This window comes from Phoca vitulina, unplaced genomic scaffold (genome assembly GCF_004348235.1).
Source record: "Phoca vitulina isolate PV1807 unplaced genomic scaffold, GSC_HSeal_1.0 scaffold30, whole genome shotgun sequence".
Lineage (NCBI taxonomy): Eukaryota > Metazoa > Chordata > Mammalia > Carnivora > Phocidae > Phoca > Phoca vitulina.
This window is the reverse complement of record NW_022589733.1, coordinates 23,793,190-23,816,608: the sequence shown is the minus strand read 5'-3', so window position 1 is coordinate 23,816,608 and position 23,419 is coordinate 23,793,190. Positions and strand designations below refer to the sequence as shown.

General features: G+C 40.8%; 1 protein-coding gene across 1 annotated transcript in view; it reads left to right on the top strand.

Moving 5' to 3' along the window:
- The window catches only part of GLG1 (golgi glycoprotein 1), a 148,962-nt gene that overhangs the window by 113,466 nt on the left and 12,077 nt on the right, over window positions 1-23,419 (top strand). Inside the window, exons 5-17 of the mRNA XM_032424500.1 lie at window positions 2,143-2,346; window positions 3,213-3,284; window positions 4,207-4,390; window positions 7,039-7,253; window positions 11,320-11,441; window positions 12,928-13,029; window positions 14,785-14,938; window positions 15,710-15,847; window positions 18,083-18,169; window positions 19,438-19,500; window positions 20,231-20,344; window positions 21,393-21,481; window positions 22,820-22,937. Coding sequence (XP_032280391.1) covers window positions 2,143-2,346; window positions 3,213-3,284; window positions 4,207-4,390; window positions 7,039-7,253; window positions 11,320-11,441; window positions 12,928-13,029; window positions 14,785-14,938; window positions 15,710-15,847; window positions 18,083-18,169; window positions 19,438-19,500; window positions 20,231-20,344; window positions 21,393-21,481; window positions 22,820-22,937 — 1,662 coding nt within the window. The remainder of the gene's footprint in view (window positions 1-2,142; window positions 2,347-3,212; window positions 3,285-4,206; window positions 4,391-7,038; window positions 7,254-11,319; window positions 11,442-12,927; window positions 13,030-14,784; window positions 14,939-15,709; window positions 15,848-18,082; window positions 18,170-19,437; window positions 19,501-20,230; window positions 20,345-21,392; window positions 21,482-22,819; window positions 22,938-23,419) is intronic.

Sequence of the window (23,419 nt, the reverse complement as noted above, 5' to 3'; positions counted from 1 at the left end):
CTCTCAGAGTCTGTGTATCTTTTTTTTTTTTTTTAAGATTTTATTTATTTGTCAGAGAGAGAGCGCAAGCAGGGGGGAGCGGCAGGCAGAGCAGGCAGAGGGAGAAGCAGGCTCCCTCCTGAGCAAGGATCCCGATGTGGGGCTCGATCCCAGGACCCTGGCATCATGACCTGAGCCAAAGGCAGCCGCTTAACTGAGGGAGCCACCCAGGCGTCCCAGAGTTTGTTTATCTTATTCAGAATTGCCCTCCAAAAAACCTTTATGGTCCTCTCAGGTTTTTATGCATTTAGAATCATACAACTAGTGCTCAAGGTTCAGGTACAGATAGAGAAGAGGAGGTATGAGAATCTGCTAGGGGAGTGTTCTTCCTAACCTTTTTTGGGTCAGCAAAATTTTGAAAATTTAATGAAAGCTGTGAACCCTTCTCAGGAGAATAAATAACACCCACATACAAATTTTAGGAGTGTCCTAGAACCCCAAGATCTAGAAAAATAAATGATGGACTGTTAGCTGGGCACCTTACTCTCTGCAACCCAAGACGAGTTGATAAACTCCTCTAGGCCTGTGTTTACTCTTCTGCACAAGAGATGCCACAGCTTTTATCTCCTCTCCACAGGTATCATAGGAGAGAACATGGACGTTTTCATGGAAATACTTAGAAATGAATGTGCTATTAAACAAATTGCATTACAACAAAGTTTAGAAAAAAAACTATATACAATTTTTGTTATTGTTGAAATTTTGCTTAAGGTAGATGTTTCCCGGGACTCCTGTGTGGCTCAGCCGGTTAAGCGTCTGCCTTCAGCTCGGGTCATGATCCCAGGGTCCTGGGATCGAGTCCCGCATCGGGCTCCTTGCTCAGCGGAGAGCCTGCTTCTCCCTCTGCCTGCCACTCTCCCTGCTTGTGCTCGCTCGCTCTCTCTCTGACAAATAAATAAAATCTTAAAAAAAAAAAAAATCAGATGTTTCCCTTCCTGGTTTCAGGAATCTTTTTATTACATACAGATGATTTCATAGGCACCGTATTTTACTATAACAAGATTGTGTGTGTGTGTGTGTGTGTGTAAATAAGAGATAGCGTGTACTTCTGCTGCTTTGGTTTGCTGTATTTATAGTTATACCTCTCAAGTTTTTGAAGCATGTCTTCTGGGTATAGCAGATTGGGCCTCTTGAATAGAAATATTTAGGGGAAATTTCTCATATTTTGAGTGAATGAATGCTTGTGGTTGCTACGGGGATGATGCAATGTACAATTAAAGATCATTGGATGGGGCGCCTGGGTGGCTCAGTTGGTTAAGCGACTGCCTTCGGCTCAGGTCATGATCCTGGAGTCCCGGGATCGAGTCCCACATCAGGCTCCCTGCTCGGCAGGGAGTCTGCTTCTCCCTCTGACCCTCCTCCCTCTCATGCTCTCTGTCTCTCATTCTCTCTCTCTCAAATAAATAAATAAATAAATCTTTAAAAAAAAAAAATAAAGATAATTGGATGGTTTTAGGAAAGCTCTCAAACTCAGTTTGTATAAAGGGTGGTAATCTCATTAAATCGTATTAAGATAAATCCAAAACATCAAAGTGAGTATTACACTACAAATTGTACATATTGGGGTTTTTGTGGACAGTATGGAGTAGAAAAATGAAGAAAGAGGGTCTCTGTAACGTCTTTTCTCAATGGATTTTGTGGTTGTTTTTTTTAACGTGACTAAAAGCGTTATTGGGAAATACCTCTCACCCTTTGAGGTCAATAAACAGATTTCTGCAGTGTTAATTCAGTATTGATATGAACCATGATCAGAGCATTGGGCTGATGTAAATTCTTAAAATTTTTCTGACATTTAAACAAAGAATTCAGGTTTCTATTTCTAGTGCTAACTAAACTATATTTAAATCTCCCAGGATCTCTCTTTCCATTTGTAGCATGCAAGTATTCTGTTCTAACAGAAGATCGTTGAGGACATTTTCTATAACTTCCACAGTGTGGTTGGTTCCCACCTAATTTCTCAGCAGAATATCAATAAGCCAACTATATATTGAATTGAGGGTTTTTTTTTGTTTTTTTTTTGTTGTTTTTTTTTTAAGCAAATGATGTTTATTTAAAACTCATTGTGGTGAGAGTTTTACAATATTAGTACCCTTGCTATTTTAGGATGCACATTCACAAGGTGAGGTGGTATCATGTTTGGAAAAGGGCCTGGTGAAGGAAGCAGAAGAGAGAGATCCCAAGATTCAAGTCTCTGAACTCTGCAAGAAAGCTATTCTGCGGGTGGCTGAGCTGTCCTCAGATGACTTTCATCTAGACCGGCATTTATATTTTGCTTGCCGAGATGATCGGGAGCGTTTTTGTGAAAACGTAAGTCAGCTCAGAAGCTGTTCTTCTCCTTTAAAGTATTTTCTAATACTCTAGTCCGAAATAAAATAAACCAGCACACTCTCCCATGTAGATAAGGCAGTGAAATGGAAGGCGGAGTTGTTCCCAGGAAAACAGAGAATGATGTTAGATGTTCAGCCTTGATGATTTAACATCTAGTTAACAGTTGGCTTCTGACAGTCTCCACACATTATTTTTTCTACTTTATCTCACTTTTCAATTTTAGTTCTTGGAAGTCTATGTTATTTATATACAGGAATCCTGTTTTACCAGGGAATCCTATTCACACCTATTCCATGTCTAAAACTGCCATATTACATGTTGTATGTTTTTGGCTAAGACGAATAAAACAGCAGGTGGCTAACTTTTAACACTAAATCCTTGGTTACTATCTGCAGACCTTACGGAAGACTTGCTAGCACTTTAAATAGAATTATCTCCATCCTTACAACAAAGAACTGAGAGTAACTTGTGTATACTCCCACCCTCTGCTGTTTTGAATTTGCAGCTTTAACCATCAGAGCCACTGATTATGAGTTTTGTTGACTCCAACATAAAGTCGTAAGAAAAGACTCACAGACACTTCTCTTGGTTCCCTGAGTAACAGTGTATCTGGGAACAAATGACAATAGCCAAGCATCATGGGAAAATTTTTTTCATCTTTCCTGCAATCACTGTTTTCTTCCAAAGGCTACTAAATGTTATAAATGGCTGAGCCATTTGTTCAAAGGTGCTCACATTTATAATAATTTAAAGAAAGTTCTGTGTAAAACTGTGAATAGTGCCCAGCATAACTACTTAGCTAATTGTCATCATCCTCATCATCATGTGTATGTTCCATCTTACAGACGCAAGCTGGGGAAGGCAGAGTGTATAAATGCCTCTTTAACCATAAGTTTGAAGAATCCATGAGTGAGAAGGTAAGTATTACTTTGAAACAAACCAATATTTTATTCATTTCTTTAAAGTTTTCTTAAATCCTCTCAAACAATATTCTTATAAATTCATATCAGAATATAAATGACTGATAAAGCTTACCCTTTTCAGAGGCAAGACACTTGGCTTTTAGTTAGAGAACCAAAGCATATTTTGCTTAAGCCAAGAAAATGAAGCTTTGTGATATCTAGACATTGGGAAGCCAATTGGGAATCAATTTGGGGAGTAAAATTGGAGAATTGTGTATCATAGTCACACTGAAGCCAGCCCTGCATACTCAGGAAGCTTAGGCCAACCAAACCAGTGTGCTTTGCAGGTAATGACCTATTTAATTTTTCAGCAGCTGTCTCATTAAGCATTCTCAGTACTATTAGTCCTCTGTCCCTGGATGAATGCAAGCATCTTTTATGACTTTTAAAAAGAAAATTACTCTCGGTTGTGCTCTCCTGCCATTTACTTTCCTGTGCAGCTGAAGAAATGTTTCATTTCAGTTGCTTCTATCATTTACTACTGAATAATCCTATAGGCTGTAACACAGCATAACACAGAGTGTTATGTCAGCTGAACCTGGCTTGAGGGACATTGTGGAGGAGGACTTGGTCAGGCCGCTGTACCAGAGCCCACCAAGGACTCGTGCGCGTAGGACGGCAGCTCTGCTATCGCAGCAGCCGTCAGCAGCTCAGGGTAGGACCCCAGGCCTTCGCCAGCCCTTCAGCCCTACCTCTTCCCACACTAGTTTCGCACACCTCTGTTCGAGTCTAAATGAATTTCACGGTAGGCGTTTTGGTGACGGCTGGAGTTGTTGGCATATACTTGGCCACGAGCCTCTGCTGGTCTTAGAGGCCCCTGTGAACAGCAGAACCACCTGAGTGGTCTTACAACTCTGTTGTTGCACTCCTTATTCAGTGTCGAGAAGCACTGACGACCCGCCAAAAGCTGATTGCCCAGGATTATAAAGTCAGTTATTCGTTGGCGAAATCCTGTAAGAGTGACCTGAAGAAATACCGGTGTAATGTGGAAAACCTTCCGCGGTCCCGGGAAGCCAGGCTCTCCTACCTTCTCATGTGTCTGGAGTCAGCTGTGCATAGAGGTAAGAGTTCCTTTCTTTTTACCCTTTTCAGTCCTTTTCGGATTCATATTCTAAAGCCTGTTGTACCTGTAAATGTTCTTCTCCTCCTGCATTTGCTCTTTAGAGCGCACCTGTGCCTTGGACTTGGGAACCTGTCTTTGTAAGCGTAGCTCCAGGAGCTGAAGGCTTGGTGTCCCGGAGCCTTGTTAAAGGCTCTTCTCTTAGCTCAACAATCTCCAGTTTTGTTTTGTTTTTTTATTTCTTTATTTGAGAGAGAGAGAGTGAGCGTGCGAGAGAGAGGAGGAGCAGGGGGAGAAGCAGAGGGAGAAGCAGACTCCCTGCTGAGCAGGAAACCCAAGGTGGGGCTCGATCCTGGGACTCCGGGATCATAACCTGAGCCGGAGGCAGACATTTAACTGACTGAGCCACTCAGGTGCCCCATTTTTTTTTTTTTAAGTAAGGTATATTTCTCAAATCCACTCATTTTAATTTTTTAAAATGCATAGTCAACATTTTTAGCAGAGTCAGGGTAGCATAATGAGTTAACGTATGAGCTTTGGGTCAGAGAGATAGGGCTTTAAATTAATGGCTGTATCATCAAATTAACTGGCTGGGTGGCCATTGTTTACATTTCTTAATCTCTCCCCAAACTCATTTTTCTTATCTATAAAACAAAAATAATACTTATAGTGAGGAGTTCTTATGAGGATTGAATGAGGTTATTTGGAATAGCACTTAGCATTCAATAAGTGATAGGTACTGTTATTCTTAATAACACTGATGATATTAGGAAACTAAATAGAAACTTTTGAGTCCAAAAGTCAACCCCTGACAAAAGAACCAAGATCAGCTGTATAGAAGATCAGGGTTGTCTTTCTTAATATTGGCTATAAGCTGTAAAAATGAAATGCCCAGAGACAATTGGCTAGTGATTAAAAAGTTAACTGGAAAAAAATCAATCATTAAATAAAACTCTGAAATTTTGATGAATTTTTTTTTTCATATCTGGATAGTGGGAAAAACTCCTAAGCTTGAAAGCAATGGAATAGCACCCAGGGACAGTGCATGGTCTTAAATACCAAACAAAGGACATTTTGGAGACAATTGGAGAATGTTGATTATGGTCTGGATATTAGATAAAATTGTCCAAAAATGGAAAGGTAGAGATTATTGACTTGTAAAAGAATATTGTAAAATGGTATACATAATATCATCTAATTTGGGTATTTAAAAAAAAGAGTTAATGTTCTTAAACTGCAAATTAACAAGAAAAGAAGACTGTAAATACACGGCCAAAGGCTATGTGCAGATAATTTAGAAAAGTTACACAGATTGCTAATGTTAAAAAGACTGACCGTATTAAGTGTTGATAAGGATGTGGAAGAACTGGACCATTGAACACTGCTGATGGCAAGTTAAAATAGTACAACCATTTTGGAAAATAGTTTGCCAGTTTCTTGAAAGTTAAATATACATCTACCATATGACCCAGCCATATTTACCTAAGAGATATGAAAGCATATATGCATATAAACTCTTATACATGAATGTTCATAACAGCTTTATTTGTAATAGCCCAAAACTGGAAATGACCCAAATGTCCATCAACAGTTGAAGGGATAAGCACATTATAGTATATCCACATAATGGAATCATATTACTTGACAATAAAAAGGAATGAATTGTTGATACATGGATGAATTTAAAAATAGTTACACTGGGTGAAAGAAGTTAGACCGAAAAAGTGCATACTGTATGACTGTTTATGTCAACTTCTAAAAAGTGGAAACTGGTAAACTAATCTGTAGTCACAGAAAGCAGATCATAGGTTGATGTGGGAGGGGTCTGGGTGGAAAGGGAGGGAGAGATTCTCAAGGACCATGAGAAACTCTTGGAGTTAATGGAAATCTTCACTATCTTGATTGTGGTGATGGTTTCAACAACGTACACATATGTCAAACTTCCCCAGTTGTATGCTTTAAAAATATAGTCTATTTTATGTTAATTACACCTCGGTAAAGCTGTTTTTTAAAGAAATTTCTTGGGGCACCTGGGTGGCTCATTTGTTGAGCGTCTGCCTTCGGCTCAGGTCATGATACCAGGGTCCTGGGACCGAGCCCCGCATCAGGCTCCCTGCTCCGCGGGAAGCCTTCTTCTCCCTCTCCCATTCCCCCTGGTTGTGTTCCCTCTCTCGCTGTGTCTCTCTCTGTCAAATAAATAAATAAAATCTTTAAAAAAAAAAATTTATTGGGTTTTCCCAGTTGGCGTTTTTAGCTCGAGGAAGGAGGCTAGGGAGGCGATCGTGAATATTTGAAATGTGGTCTTTTTCACAGGCTTTAACTCTGTAGGCCAGTAGGGATTGTTCTTGGCTTTCATTGTTATCCCATAATTATCTTATTGATAAGACTTCCATTGGCACAGCATTTGCATTACTGGTTTAGTAGTATAAAATCTATATAATGCAGAACACTGTCCAGATAAACCCTAGTCTCTGAAGTCTTAAACTCGTTTTATGCCGATAAAGCTCTTTCTGTATTCTAAGCTTTTCAGTCTAGATAATAGCATGACTGGTGTATTATATTCTAGAGGAAAACATGTACTTTTATATGTGGTGATATCTGATTGTAATGCTCACCGTCCATAATGTTGTGACTTAAATCCTAACTTAGGACGCCAAGTAAGCAGTGAGTGCCAGGGGGAGATGTTAGATTACCGGCGCATGTTGATGGAAGACTTTTCTTTGAGCCCTGAGATCATCCTGAGCTGTCGGGGGGAGATTGAACACCACTGTTCTGGATTACATCGAAAAGGGCGAACTCTGCATTGTCTAATGAAAGTAGTTCGTGGGGAAAAAGGGAACCTCGGAATGAACTGCCAGCAGGCGGTAAGGAAAAATTTTCTACTGCCATTTTGAATGTTACATTCTATCAGCTGAGGAGCCTCTTCCTGACACTGTCCCAGCTTCCTTTATCATCTGGATCATTTGTGACATCACATGAACATTGGGTACTAAGAACCAGACACAGAATATTGTTCAAGCATATCTTAATAAGAACGTGGAATTTATTACAGAGCAGAAGTTTGAATTCATAAACAATAAATGGAGCTTTGTACTTAAAGAAATAGATAAAATGCATTGTCTGCCAGAGTTTTTAAAGGAAAGATAACTTGCTAGATGGAATTTCTAAACTCAGAACCAAGGTGAACCAGGTCATGGTAAAACAGAAAACGTCCTCTACCAAAAGAGGATTTGCCTATCTCTATAGATTTGATTGAGTTGAGGCTGAAAGAGAGCTGTAACGAATTGAAATTTTCTAAGAGTGTCTTTTTATTACTGATGTGCAGCATACCATGAATTCCTGGCCTGAAGGATCAAGAGAGCATGTCATTTTCAAAATCACACCATCTTTCTTGTTACAGTAGGGCAACTATGCATGGAAGGGCCTTTCTTTCTCTGTCCCCAAACTCTACCGTCAGTTCTATAAAGATATTTGGAAAAAATTAGTGTACTTCTTGGGAAGATAAAGTTATTTTTTTTCTTTTTTCTTTTTTTTTTAAAGATAAAGTTATTCTTGCTCCAGGGTTCATGAACAGTTTGAATAACTACAGATCAGGGACATAATATACAGTTAACAAAATACTATAGATGCAGTGCATCTGTTTCATTACCATTTATTGCTTTTTACTGAATAAGAGTCCTTGAACAATTCTCAGTACCAAATGCAACATTGGTACCCTGTACAGTGTACTCCATACATCCCTTAGAATGCACAAAAGATATCATTTGGTTTTGTATCCTAAATTAGGAAGTTGAGGCTCTTTTCTCAGTGAAAGTTTAGAAAACCACAATTCAGTTGGTCTTTTATTTTGTTGGCATTTTTGTTAAAAATTGAGTATTTCAGAAAATCACAATTTTACAGTCTGAAACAAAATTCCCATTGAATTTTGATATGGAGTAAAATTTCATCTTAGCTCCTATTACTCACCCTGACCCAGAGTAGACAGTAAATTTTACATCCTGTGGTGGAGGAAGTGGAGAAATAAATAGGCTCTTCTCCAAAATCCCAAACCCAGCTAGAAGGAAGGCTTCTGGAATCTGCTGTGGCTTTAGTTGGCACAGTGTAGTTCCTCAGGAGCAGTCCTTGCTGGTGATTACCCTAGGAAACCTCTGTGACAATATGTATGGGCCTCAGGCCAAGAATGAATCAAGACAGCCATATTTGCATCTCATCCTTTAATGCAGCATGTAAAGGAGAGGGAGGTGGTCATGAATAAAACTGTCTTTTTACTGAGGCTACACTTTTACCAAGGTGTACAGAAAAAAGAGGAGAAATTGGTTTAACTATTTGACGGCATCTACCTCCAGGGCTTTTTAAAATTTAGCTTGTTAAAAAGAACTAGTGAGTCAACTTGAAAGATAAATAAGGACCACCCATCTCATCCTTTGTGCCTAGAAGAAAAGTGGGTTCTAAACCTAGAGATTAGTCTCAAATAATGAAGTACGTGGTTTTGCCCACATTAATTAAGTTTAGCCAACTGGGAAATAAACACTTTATTTTTTTTAGTCTTTACTCACAAATATTGAAGGAGTAAATGATCCAAAGGGAGAATATTTTCCTTAGTCTTCTTCCACTAGATTATCCATCCTCAATCAAGTGGAAGAATGTTTTGAAATAATTTATTTTGAGTAGGTTTCTTTCTTTCTTTTTCAAAGTTCGCTTCCCTGATAGAGTAAGCTTCCATGCCTTTCTGTGGTTGGCCTCTGATTTTCCCCATTCTCTGCTTGGTGATGCTTTGACTCCGTGATCTCTTAACAAATAGTAAACTGTGAAACATGTGGATAATTTTTATCTTAATGAGTACATACTTTTCCAGTTGTACCACAATCATGAATTTATTAAATTCTTTTCAGTTATGACTGAGCGCCTCTGGGCCCAGTCTCTCTCTGGCCAAAGATGACTGTGCAGTGTATTCTCTAGACTGATTGTTTGTCAGAAGCATTTCCCCAGGTTTTTCCTGAGCAGTCAGGGGCTGGAATGAATATACAATCATGTGGAAATTCATGTTCTTAGTGTTTATTTCCTACACTGCTGTCCCTGGATTCCAGAGTGGCAATGATCCCTTGAGCTGTTAGCCCACAGGAGTCTGTAGGGCATTCATTGTCTCCTTTTAGGAGCTGCAGTCTCGTGCATTCATTGTGAATTCTCAAAGTTTGCCTGTCACTTGTAGATATTTAACAAATACATTTCTTGCAGAGAGTTCCAGATTCCCATGATACTTACAACTTCCCTCAGAAGAAGGTGTAAATATTTTGGTCTTTATCAGCAAGCGTCATTACTAAAACTGGTAGTGATCTATCAACTAACCACAGCATTTTGTAGCTTCTCCAAATTGCCATCAAGAATTGGTATAAATAACTTCCATCCCAGAATATTGGAAATCTTTTCTGTTTCTCTCATCTTGATTGTTGATTTTCGGATAGACAGAATTGGGATTTTCTTTCTTCATTTCCTTTTGATGTGTGTTCTCTGATCAATGTGTGATGGGGTCATTGCTTTCATATGAGCCCCTGTGGGATTGTAGGTCACGTGTATGAGGATCAGAGAAGGCTCTCCTCCAGAGGCTAAATCTGTGACACAACAAGGGCTCCAGTTCTTTAACTTGGAAAAAAGGGAACCCAAACCAGAAAGATTATAGTTTCCAAATTTGCTTTCTGTTATTTAAGATTCCGACCCCAAAACACCATCTGCTATCCATCTGTACTAATAATGATCTTTTAATACATAGAATGCTTTGCTATTTATACAACCTTCTCCTGTATATTACTCTTTCTTGTAATCCTGTTCAGTTCAAGAAACTGCAGCTAGAGGTTAATCATGCCCATGTTCTCAGAGCTAATATCTGGCAGAGCCAGAACTATTAATAGAACTCAGGTCTTCTGATCCTTAATTTAGAGCTTTTTCTTCTGTGCCCCAGCTGCTTTCTCCTCAAAGACAGGAGAAAAGAGGCACGTCTTCTCATGCTTTGACTTTGTTCCATGGACAGAGGATGGACCAAGCAGAAATAAATGTTAAAGAAAATACCCTCATTTTCAACTGCATGATCACAAGTATTTTTGTGGATATATATAACGAGCAAGCTGTGGTTTACCTCTTGGTTGTATAAAAGATAATTGAGGAAAAATGGGAGTTATAAGTATTGTATTCTTGGTTTTTGTAATTGATATTTCTTTCAAGTTAAATGAAATCTCTCTTCTGTTTTTAATAACTTGGAGCATGCTTGTTTTAATGCCAATGTATTGGCATCAAAATTCAAATTCTAGATTCTTAATGACCCAAATAGGTTTCTTTCTTTTTTTTTTTTAATATTTTATTTATTTATCTGACAGAGACACAGCGAGAGAGGGAACACAAGCAGGGGGAGTGGGAGAGGGAGAAGCAGGCTTCCCGCTGAGCAGGGAGCCTGATGCGGGGGCTCGATCCCAGGACCCCGGGATCATGACCTGAGCCGAAGGTAGACGCTTAACGACTGAGCCACCCAGGTGCCCCCCAAATAGGTTTCTAACTGGAAATGTCTTCTATTTACCCTTCTCCACTCAATTCTGACTTGGCCGTGTCAGATTTAGCAATCTGATTAACAATCAGGCAGACATGAAGGAAAAGGCAGCCTTTATATTGTAAAGACCTTTTGCTTTGCAAATGTCCAGGGATGGTCCAGACAGGTAGGCAAGCAATCCCCCACCATGGCTAAAACAGAAGAACTTGCACTCAAGACAGAGAAACCATTTGGAAAGTATTTGGCAGGAGCTCTTGGGCTTGGCCAGTGACAATTGTAGTACCTTGTTAGAAGTCCACTGTATGTACCAGACTGAGTAATTATTTGAAGAGATGACATTGCTCTTCCCTGATGTGTAAGTGACTTTCTCCTTTCTTAATTTTTTTTAAATCCAGCTGCAAACACTGATTCAGGAGACTGACCCTGGTGCAGATTACCGCATTGATAGAGCTCTGAATGAAGCTTGTGAATCTGTAATACAGACAGCCTGCAAACACATAAGATCGGGAGACCCAATGTAGGTTATCTTATTTGGGGTATTGATTCATATTGTATTTTATTTGGCAATGTAGCATCGGGAACATTCCTTGAAATGACTTTTGGATGGTTTTAACATCTTAACTAAAATTGTGATAAACAGAACATAGCAACTTTTGTTAAAACTAATATTGGAATTGAGACCTCGGCTCTGCCTCATCCATGATGTAGATACCTAGACCCAGCTTTGTGATGACTGTGACTAAGCATGTATGGGCCTGTACATTAGGTCACTGATTAATTCCATTTAATGGTCAAATAAAAAACAAGAGAGAGAAACACTCAGGATAAAGTGACACATACTTTGTCTCTATACTTTCATCCTATTTGTGTATTGACTCATTAGCCACATTGGCTACTTGATCATTATTAAAAATTCATTAATTATGTTGAAATAAAAAACAAATGTTGTGGTTGGAGGATGTAATCATGGACAAAATGAACTCTGAAGTTGCACCCAAGATTTAGGAAAGCTATAAAATGCTATAATAAAGTATTTGAATCTCATGCAGTAGTTTTATTCCATATGATGCACAAACAGCTCTTAAAACCAGGTTGCAAGTAAAGAACAGGTTTCCCATTCTGCAGAAATCTTTATAGCCCGCAGCCGGCAGTACCCAACAATAAAATGAATGCAGTTGATGTTTGTCATCATGCTGCTATGCATATACTCCTGCTGTTCATGCTGTGGCAGGGGGTTAAAAAAAGGTATTCTTCTTTAAAGCTTTTTGTGCAGTTGGAGAAGATAGACAAACACAGTGAAGACTGATTAAGAATATTTACCAATATAAAAATAACTGCATCAAGCATGAGGGGTCAGGGGTGAGGGAGGGAAGGGGAGAACTGCTACAGCTGAAAATCATTAGAAGATACTATCAATCAAATGCAGTGTGTGGACCTTTTCTGGGTCCTGGTTTGAACGAACATATAAAAAGGCATAAGATAATTGCAAAAAAAATTTGAAAACTAATAGGATATCACATGACATTAAGGATTTTTAAAATTAATTTCTTTTGGTGGATTATGGTATTATGTCTTCGTAGAGAAACATGCTCAAGAATTTATGAAGAAAATGATATGGTATCTGGGATTTGCTTCAAAATATCAACAAGGGGGGGTGTAGAATTAAAACAAACTTGGCCATAGGTTGATAAAGCTATGGGAAGGGAAGGTGGCTATTAGGATTCTGTACTTTTGTATGTGTTGGAAAATTTTTCTAATAAACAGTTAAAAATAAAGCAACTGCACACAGATCTTAGGCAAGCCAAGTCCCAAGTGCCGTGTGGCCCTGAAGTTGAAAGAAGGCATAGTCACTACCGGACTGTTAATTTGAATTATTCTCAGAGAATTAAATCCCCGACTGCCCTCAAAAATAGCTCAAGGGCTTTTTCTACAGACCAAGGAAATACTACTGATGTGAGAGTTCCAAACCCGTTGTTAGAATTTCATCCCTGTTTTATGCCCAGGATCCTCTCATGCTTGATGGAACACTTATACACAGAGAAAATGGTGGAAGATTGTGAGCACCGTCTATTAGAACTGCAGTATTTCATCTCTCGAGATTGGAAGTGAGTATTTTGAAGCCAGAGTCAAGTGTAAGCCTCAGCCTGTTCTCCTGTTTAGTCAGGATCTCCTCTATGGTTTGAAATAATCAGTAAGAACATGTTTTTCTTAAGTTCTGGGATGGCTGACATGCTCCAATCCCCTGAAGAACCTTTCTTGCTTTCAGAATTGTATCTAAAAGCCGAGGCAGCCCTTGCAGGTCTGCCCCATGTGTCCCCATTCACTACAGCTTTGGAAGTGAGAGTCACATGTTTCTGATACCACAGACATCCATCCTCAAAGAACTTGGACACCTGTGGGGCAGCAGAAGCATCTTCAGATAGGTCTCTAAGAGATAATAGTGTGTTTTTATTTTTACTGATTTGCACTGGATATGGGAATTTGTTTTTATTTCTTTAACTATTCAAAGTTATTGAATTTTCTATCTTAAGAGGCTCTTATCAATAAATGACAACTTGATTCTCTAATTCTCTTCTCATACTGTTAGCCAAAAACGGGTGGGGGTGGGGATGAAATAGGAGAAGGATCTGTGTTATAGTCAGAATCACTATAACTTATTGGCTTCACTGCCCTCCTCTTTCCATGTTTTAGTTTGCCTTCCACCCGCAGAGCAGCCGGTACCCGGCCACTTGGGAAGCTGGCTGTTCCTCCTGCTCCCATGGAAGCTCAGCTGCTTCCTAACCACTGGAGTTTTCTGGTGATTGAATATATTACTCACATACTTTACTAGAAAGGGATGATTCAGAAGATTCAGTGTATTTTTTTTTAAGATTTTATTTATTTTTATTTTGAGAGAGAGAGAGCACACAAGCAGGGGGAGCGGCAGAGGGAGAGGGAGAAAATCTCAGGCAGATTCCACACTGAGTGCAGAGCCCACTGTGGGGCTCGATCTCATGACCCTGAGATCATGACCTGAGCCTAAACCAAGAGTCGGACACTCAACCGACTGAGCCTCCCAGGCACCCCAGATTCAATGTATTTTTATTTCTGTTCCCTCAAATTAGCTCTGGAAAGGACTAAAGAAAACTGTGTGGGAATTTCTCTGTACTTTCTCAGGCCATCTAAACCAAAATAACAGGGTTTATTGAGTTTATTGCTGTAATCAAAATCATCTTATTTCCTCTTCTGTAACTCCTTCACCCATGATCAAAAAATGCTTCACAGGCTTAAAAGCTACTCATTAAGTGTTAGCCTTTCTCCTTCCATTCAGTAGCTCTCCCCCAAAGTTGACATTATGATGTGGATAGAATTAAGCATCCATTGGTCTGATCTGGAGAAGCAGCAGGCTCATTGCTTTAATCCATTGTCTCCAGAGTTCAAAGTTAAATGTCAAGTTTTTTTAAGTTAATAAGCATATTCAAGCAAACTAAAAATATGACTGCCTTACCTGGCATGGGCAAAAGAAGAAGAACAGTTTGACTAGAAGGCAAGTCAAGTGGGAGATTCTGTTTATCTTGCCATTTCCTGATCTTATTGAATCTCGTATAACAGAATTGAATTTCATTCACTCTTAGAGAAACAGTATTGAGTGAAGAGTTGTGAGCTGCCTGGTGATAGCTACAGGCCTCATTGTCTCATTTCAGCCAGGGCATGTTAGTGCTCAGTCTGCTGTCATGTTGTGCATCTTACGTAGCCACCATGGCCTCCCTGAAGTGGAACTTAAAGCTTCTACACCAAGGTCACCAGACTTCTACCGATTGACCACTGTGTGTTCCTGAAGAACAAAGTTCAGGAATATCTTTTAACTCTTAACCTTATAGGCTGGACCCTGTCTTATACCGCAAGTGCCAGGGAGATGCATCTCGTCTTTGCCACACCCATGGTTGGAATGAAACCAGTGAACTTATGCCTCCTGGAGCTGTGTTCTCTTGCTTGTATAGACACGCCTACCGCACTGAGGAACAGGGCAGGAGGGTATGCACTCAATATTGACTTCATTTCTTCTTGTCAACCATTTGTTTTTGAATTAGTTTGCTGTGTATTGTTCTGATTTCTGCCATCGTAGGAAACTTTATCAGTATATCTGGCGGGGAAGGGTTGCTGTACTTCTGGGAACTTCATTCAGTGAGTGTCCATAGAGTTGCTTCACCAGCTTTCCATCTGATTTTACGTTTTCAACAAAGTATTTCAACAGAATGTTAGGGGACATTTCCAGGTTTTCTTTAAATTACTAAAATCTAAATGACAAATAGACAACTAAATATTGCTGCCCTAACTTCATTTAGCTTTAAAGATCCATTAGAAACTCTTAACCAGGATACAGATGGCTTTTGGGCTTGTTCAGAGTTTAGGTAAATTTGAATTCAGTGTTCCTGACACAAGTGCACGTTCTCTCCTGAACAGGAGCTGGTATTCTACTCTACATTCATGGAGTAGTAGCAGATTAGTTATGCTAAACAAAAAATATAAATCCAGTTCACTTTTTATCCACATACTCTGAGAAAAGGATGTTGTTTCATTCAGTATATTAGAAAATGTTGAATGTACGATCTCCTTCCTAGAGGTATGGGTTTGTAGAAGCCTCCTAGAAGATTTAATCCTCACTTTGGACGAGATTGGGGGTATAAAGTTTGTACAAATAACTGTAACATTATTAGTTTCCTGACAACAGATTTCCTTTATGTAGTGTCTTTTTGTCTTGGTTCTGGTACTTTTAAAGTATTTTGCTTATTCTCTCTTATGTAGCTGTCTCGGGAGTGCCGAGCTGAAGTTCAAAGAATCCTACACCAACGTGCCATGGATGTTAAGCTAGATCCCGCCCTCCAGGATAAGTGCCTGATTGATTTGGGAAAGTGGTGCAGTGAAAAAACAGAGACTGGACAGGTAGCTGACATAGCTATACCTGTTCCCCTTATAGTAGTAGTAGTAGTAATAATAATAATAATATTCATGATGAACATTTTACATAGAGTACAAACACCATAAAATGCATCTCTATTTTTGTTACATTATTCAATGTCTTCTTCATAAGAAATCCTAAGGAAAATTTTCTATTTGGTCTCTATGTCAGGAATAATTATACTTTTCCAAAGCATTTGGTTTGTTTATATATTATGGTTACTATATTTTGCAAATGATTATTTTCCCTCTTTGTGTTGCCTCTTAAAAAACTAGATCCAAAGGTATGGCCTTCCTGTAGCAGGTGTGTAAGATCGTGTGGTAGGCATTTGTGCACCAAGCGTACTGCTAGCCCCGTCCCACTTTCTTTACCATATTTTCTTTTCCTATTTTTTAACTTGTTTTAAATTTATTTTATATTGCCTTTTTTTTTCTTTTCTCACCTTAATAAGGTACATTAAAGTCCTTTTGAGAGAAGGCAAGGTATCAACATAAACGTATATAACTACTAGCATGCGTGAATAGTGTGCATGCCCTACAGTAGTCCTACAAGATATGTAGGAATGGGAATTATTTTTTCCGTTTAGTAATTGACGAAATTGAGGCCCATGGGAGTGAAGTGTATTGACTTCCTTACCTAATAATCAGGTCTAATCCTAGCTAGACATCCAGTCCATTGTCTTAGAACCTCTCCATACAGGAAAGTGTAGAGAAGAAGGAGCCCCCAAGACTTACATGCATTCTATGAATGGTTTCTAAAGACTTTGTGCCTGGTTTAAAACATAGAAAAGCTATATTAGTGCATTCTAGCGAATTGAGTTAGGAGGGAGCTTGTCTTCTGTCTTAAGGCAGGGAAACCAAGCATCGAGGAATAACTACTTGTTTAAAGCTCCAGTAATACTAGAACAAGGTGTGAACTCACGTTTCCAAGTTCCGCTCTTACTACTACAAAACACCCTCTGGGATTAAACTACCAACAACTCACCACGAGCAGGATTTGGGCATTTTTAAGAAGCAGCATGGCTTACTACTCAGATCTGTTAGCCCTGCCAATACCATTTTCAGTAGTCTGTTTCCTGGGCCTGCTGCAGTTCTGTCAAGTTTATTGTGAGAAAATGCCTGCAGTTGAGCTTTCTGCTGCCTTTGTCTAATGAAACAAAGGATATGGTCATATGGAATCCCAGAAAACGGTTTCCTTTCACACCCCTTCAAAGTAACATTGAGAAGGCTGCACTGTATTGCAGCCCATCACTGTGAAGCTCCACTTAGGAAAGGATTCTGTGAATGGGATTTTTCCCTTAGCCATTTCTCTTACTCCAAAGGTTTTATGCATTTTCCTTCAGGGGTTCCCCCCCCCTTCTGGCCATTGTATAACTCCTACAACCCTGCTTGTCTGTTGCTATTCTAATTCTAAAACAGAGATTCTTGCAGAATACTAAGTTAAACTTGATCCTTTAATAGAGTCCTTTGCCGAGAAATAGCTGTTGATATGCTTTGGGAAAGTGAGCTTCTGTTCTACTTAAAGCCTCTAAGTTTCTAAAAGGAATAGTAATGGATTGCTGCTACAGGGTCACTCCAGGTCAGGTTCCAAAGCCCAGACAAGATAGCTTTTAGATGTCCAAACCCTAGTGTGTTCACTTGCTTTGCAGTTTACCTCAGAATCCTTCTGTGTGGGCCAGGGTTAGAATCCCAGGTTTGACTTGCAGGAGCTCTCAGCTCTATGCTGGGTTTTGGACCTTGGTCCGGACCTACTTTGCTCATGAAGAGTCTTAAAATATTCCATGTCTTTCTACTGTGAATTTGTTGTTCACTGATTATTATCGACATGCAGATTTAAAATGGGAGCAAATATATCAAAACACAGATTTAAAAAAATGGTATGACAGGTTGTTGATGGCATAGAATAAAGGCCTGATAAAATTTTTAGGTGCTGAGGACATCTGAACATTGATTCTTGTTGGACTTACCGATTTGGCCTTCTGGAGGATTTGTATGGCTGTTGTACCCCCTTGACCCTCTTAACCACCCTGTTACATCAAGTACTTATCTTCTCAACAATCCCGGTTTGGGGACTCAAATAAAGCTTTAGTGTTCTGTTCAGTGAAATAGTTTTAAAAAGAAAAGGAGGACCACTGAAAAGGAGGTAGACACTGTTCTCTCGGCTTCCCTTGTTCATTTATATAATTGAAAAATGCCAAGGGATTGCTTTCTTATTTGCAGGAGCTTGAGTGCCTCCAGGACCACCTTGACGACCTGGCTGTAGAGTGCAGAGATATAGTCGGCAATCTCACCGAGTTAGAATCTGAGGTAAGCGGCTTGCGGCTCACAGACCGCGCGCATCCTGTCAGCGGCCCATCCTCCTTTCTCAGTCCTGCCCTTTCTTGGCCCCCGAGAGTGCCCATTCCCTCCGTTGACTTTACAAAGAAGTATATTATGTTGCTTCCTGAACCCCTTTCCTTATCTCTCCAGAGAAATATTCTATATACTTAGCCCTTTGGTTTTCTTCATAAATTAGAATTATCACAGTGATTAGACCAATCTTTTTCCTCCCCTTTAAGAAAAAATAGCAGCTGTGCTTCAGATCTCTTAATCGCATGCAAGACTAGTCCAAGTATTCCTGTTCCTGTTCTCTTATCTTAGCTCTTTCTATTAGGTTATCTGGTAATGTTTGTGTCATCAATAATAAAATAAAAGCCTGGGACTTCCACTTAAACGTGGAAGACCGAATACGTGTGTTTATCCCTGTTTCATCCAGAAACCCACGGAAATATTAAAAAAGAAATTAGAAAGTCTCATAAGCATAGACATATTATTTAGAAATACAGAGAGCATTACTGGGGAGGGAGCAGCTAAAAATGTTAAAATTGTCCTTTGGGGGCAGAAATTAGGGAAATGGGGGATTGCTCTTTTTTTTTTTATCTTAAGCCTTTTAGGAACCATTTGAATTGTCAAAATTGGCATTATGTAAAATTACATTTCCCAACTAGTCTTTTTTTTTTCTTTCTTTCTATTTTTCAGAAGTTTATTGCTTCTTTCATCTTCTGTCATCTGCCTTCTCCCATTCTCATTGTCCTTGTGAGCTTATGAGGACATTCTGGGCTGTGTCACTTTTTAAAGGAGATGTTATTTCAGCAGCTAGTGCTGCACAGAGGTTACTGTCTGCTTAAAGACATTTGTGTATATTCCCCAGAGGCAGTGGTTTGTCATCTGTTTTATGAGCTTATAAACTAAAGACAGATGTCATTTACCCATATTTTCATTTTGAACTGCTTAGCCATTTGGAAAAACTCCAAAGGCTGAACTCTAGTATTACTGTTAAATGTTTTTTCTCTGCACTGTTCTTAATTCTGCCTTCTCTTTTTTGCTCAGGCTCAAGGGGTATCTGCCTCTAGATAAACTTGCCTTTCAGAATGTAATGGAGGAGCAATTCTGTCTGTGCCGGGCTATCTAACCTAAAGACTACATCTAGAATTATTTGCCCATCAGTTGCTACTGATTCAGAAACACAAACTGCCACTCTTGCCACAACTAGCTCTTTCTGAAGCAGAATTATTAATATGTTTAATCTTCTACAGGACATTCAAATAGAAGCCTTGCTGATGAGAGCCTGTGAGCCCATAATTCAGAACTTTTGCCATGTAAGTAATGTCTGGAGAAACGGATGAGGAACAGAACCAAATTCACTAGGACTTTGACCCTCAAGTGTATTGCACTTAACCTCTGCAGCATACATGACTCCTAAGCGATAGATTGACAAGTTAAAGTTGAAAATGTAAACAGATTAAGAGGGGGTGCCACCATCCTGGGAAACCTTACCTGATTATGCTTGGTGGATGCCCTGGTATGTACTTAGCAGCAGTTGTAGAGATGCCCTTCATAGGGGTGGGGCAGGCCCTTCTGAGCACGGCTGAGCTGCTTCCAGTACCTCAGCCAGGGTTTGTTAGCAGTGATAATAGCTTCTCCTTGTCAACTGAATGAATTCTGTTACTCTGTTACTTGATTCAGTTATTGAACTAGCTAAATTGTGGGGGTGAAACCATGCAGGAACCATAAGGGTCTGACCATCAGGAGGCAGTGTTGGGTGTGATCCTGAAAGCCAGCTGCTGGCGTCATGGGGGGAAAGGAGCAAAAGCCCTGCACAGTATATGTTCTTGTTGGAGCTTTGTGTGGGGCAACTTGCTCTGCAACTTCTAGTCCACTGAATGTTTATCCCTTATAATTTCTCAGACTGATTTTGATATAATTTATGATGTATCATGTTGGGGAAGGCTCTAGAATCAGTCTACTTTTCATTTTTTATGAACTGGGGTGCAAGATTTGTTCATTAATTATTAGAAATGAAGTGTAAGCGTGCACTGCCTTCCCCAGGATGTGGCAGATAACCAGATCGACTCCGGGGACCTGATGGAGTGTCTCATTCAGAACAAACACCAGAAGGATATGAATGAGAAGTGTGCCATTGGAGTCACCCACTTCCAGCTGGTCAGTAACGCCAGGCAAACCCTGTCTCGGCTGCTTGGGTGGTTCTGAATTCCTTTCTCTTCCAGAGCATCAGAGCACCTGTTCTGTGAGAAATCATTTGTTCCAAATATGCCCTTCTGCAGTTCTCAAAAAATGTGGTCTTTATCCACTATGGCCAGGAACAATGGTAGGCTCTGGGACTGCAGTGCTAAGTAAGATGGAGTCTGTACCCTTAGGGAATGGGCAGCTCAGTGGGAATAGAGATGAGTCACATTGCTGGCTTTTGTAAGGTATGTTAGCTTTTGCTTACACAGCTAGTATCAGTGGGATCTGCTGTTTTGTGTCTCTGTTCAGTGCAGCAGTCCAAATGTCTATCAGTACACTAGACCCTAAGCCTTATTCTCTTTTAAATCATACTACCATACCAGGTCTGACATCCAAATAAGGTTAAACTGTACTCTTCAAAGTTGGCACAGATCTAAAGGAAGTGATTCTGGTAAAGCAAGCACGTCCTTCCCAGGAGGATGAAATCAGTCATCTGTGTAAAATTGACCTCTTCTTGGGGCCTTTGGCCTATCGTTTGCCTTTACCAAATGATATTGAGGGCCTCTGAGGGCACTGGAGACAGTGGGCTCCTTGGGCAGACAAACCCTGCCCTTGTCAATTCTATGTTCTAGTAAGAGAAAGACACAAAAACACGTTTACACATAAATACAGTCTCAGGTGGGCCTATGAAGAAAAATAAAGCCACCTACGGGCTGGAGGGTGAAGGAGAAAGGGGGCTTCAGAAGGAGGTCTTTGAATAGAAGTGCCTAGGAGGTGACGGAGCAGACCATGGGAGATCTGGGAGAAGAGCCCTTTTGGCAGAGGGAGCAGCGTGATTGGAATGGTAGGGAAGCCAGAGGGGCCATAGCAGAGGGAGGATTGGGGAGGTGGGCAGGTCCTGAGGCCTGAGACGGAAGGTGAGTTGCACAGGGCCTGGAAGGTGGGCTTCTGCAGTCTCTGTGCGCACTGCTGATGTGGAACTTGCTAGAGAGCTGCTGATTTTCTTTCTCATCGTCTTTCTCAGGTGCAGATGAAGGATTTTCGTTTCTCTTACAAGTTTAAAATGGCCTGCAAGGAGGATGTGTTGAAACTTTGCCCCAACATAAAAAAGAAGTATGTAACTTTTACTTGATTCGATCTGCTTCCCTAAAGTCTGGACAAATATCCTGTGTTCTGGTAGGATTAGCCTTGGAGGCCGGCACACTCCGCTGGTGGTGTGGCCAAGTACTTGGATTGTGTGGCCAGATCATCTTTATAGTTGCCTGGAGCCACGGGGCACAGGTGCTTCTGACATGGAGAGGCCTGGAAGCTAAAGGGCCGATCTTAATGTTCCCAGGTCCAGGCTGTCTGACTGAGGAAGCAGATTCAGATTGCACACTTAGAGGAGCAAGTTGCAGTGTGAATGAGAGGTTAACTCACTTCCTCCCGACATCATTCCATGATGTCAGCTCTTCCGGAGAGCAGCAGGGGCTTGTACTGAGTTAAGAGGTCTAGTGAACAAACAAAAACTTGATTGATTTAAGAATTAGGTCTCAATGAGGAAAGTGATGAGCTTTCACAGCATGGCTGCCCCAATTCTTCGATCTCACTCTTTTGCAAAGGTACATTTCTTTTTTCTTTTTTTTTAAAGATTTTATTTATTTAGGGGCGTCTGGGTGGCTCAGTTGGTTAAGCATCTGCCTTTGGCTCAGGTCGTGACCCCAGTGTCCTGGGATCAAGCCCCGCATCGGGCTCCCTGCTGAGCAGGGAGCCTGCTTCTCCCTCTCCCTCTGCCTGCCGCTCCCCCTGCTTGTGCTCTGCCTCTCTCTGTCAAATAAATAAATAAATAAAATCAATTTTATTTATTTATTTGACAGAGAGAGACACAGCGAGAGAGGGAACCAAGCAGAGGGAGTGGGAGAGGGAGAAGCAGGCTTCCTGCTGAGCAGGGGGTCCGATGGCGGGGCTCGATCTCAGGACCCTGGGACCATGACCTGAGCCAAAGGCAGACGCTTAACTACTGAGCCACCAAGGCGCCCCTGCAAAGGCACATTTCTAGAACACATTTCCCTCGTATAAACCAAGTTCCCATTTTGCTTAGGTTTCTGTACCTTTCAGAAATGAATTTTACTTTTCATCAAAAACACAGTCCAGAGTTAAGAGCAGCATTCCCCCCTGGTCACATGTTTGTAACAAAACAAGCATTGAACTGTCCTTGCATACATGTCCCCTCTCTGGCCTCCCTGCCAGTCAGGAATGTAGTCCGCCTTCCGACGTTTGTAATATACACAGTCAGATTACTGCTTTCAGCACTCTGTAAACACAGTGGGACTTCTAGAAAGGGCATTCAGAAGCATGGTAAAGGGGGTCATGCACTCTGGGGTGGTGATCCAGCCCCTGCCCCAGCCTCGCTCTGGGCTCTCTGCCCTCGTGTGGCTCCAGCCAGTCTCAGCCTTCTCCTTTCCTTGGCAGGGTGGACGTGGTGATCTGCCTGAGCACGACCGTGCGCAATGACACTCTCCAGGAGGCCAAGGAGCACAGGGTGTCCCTGAAGTGCCGCAAGCAGCTGCGGGTGGAGGAGCTAGAGATGGTAACGCCTCGTAGCATGGCCTCTGGGGCCCAGAAACACAGGGGCAGGCTCTAGAAAGTTGGGTGAAGGGTGAGGGCAAATTGGAAGATTTTAGCCACTACTGTGATTGTTAAGACTTGGAGCCTTGTGCTAAAATTTGCCATGGACAGCTTCGTGCTTCACTTTTCCTAACCGATAAAATATTTTGACCACGTGTCACTGGAAGTTCAGCTGTAAGAATGTGATACAATCGTTGCATCAGTAATGCCCTCAAGGATCAAGGGTCTTTCCCTATTGTTTCTGCTGTTTGTGGCACCAGCTTCATTGCAAGGCTGGTTTCCCTCACATTGGCTGCCTGCAGTAGCGGAGCCACCTGCTCCAACATTCCGTCTCCAGCAGCAAAGTAGAACAGGAGAAACCTCCTCCTTCCCGACAGCCTGTAGCAAGATCCTTCCCTCAGAGAGAGAGAGAGAGAGAGAGAGAGAGAGAGAGAGAGTGTGTGT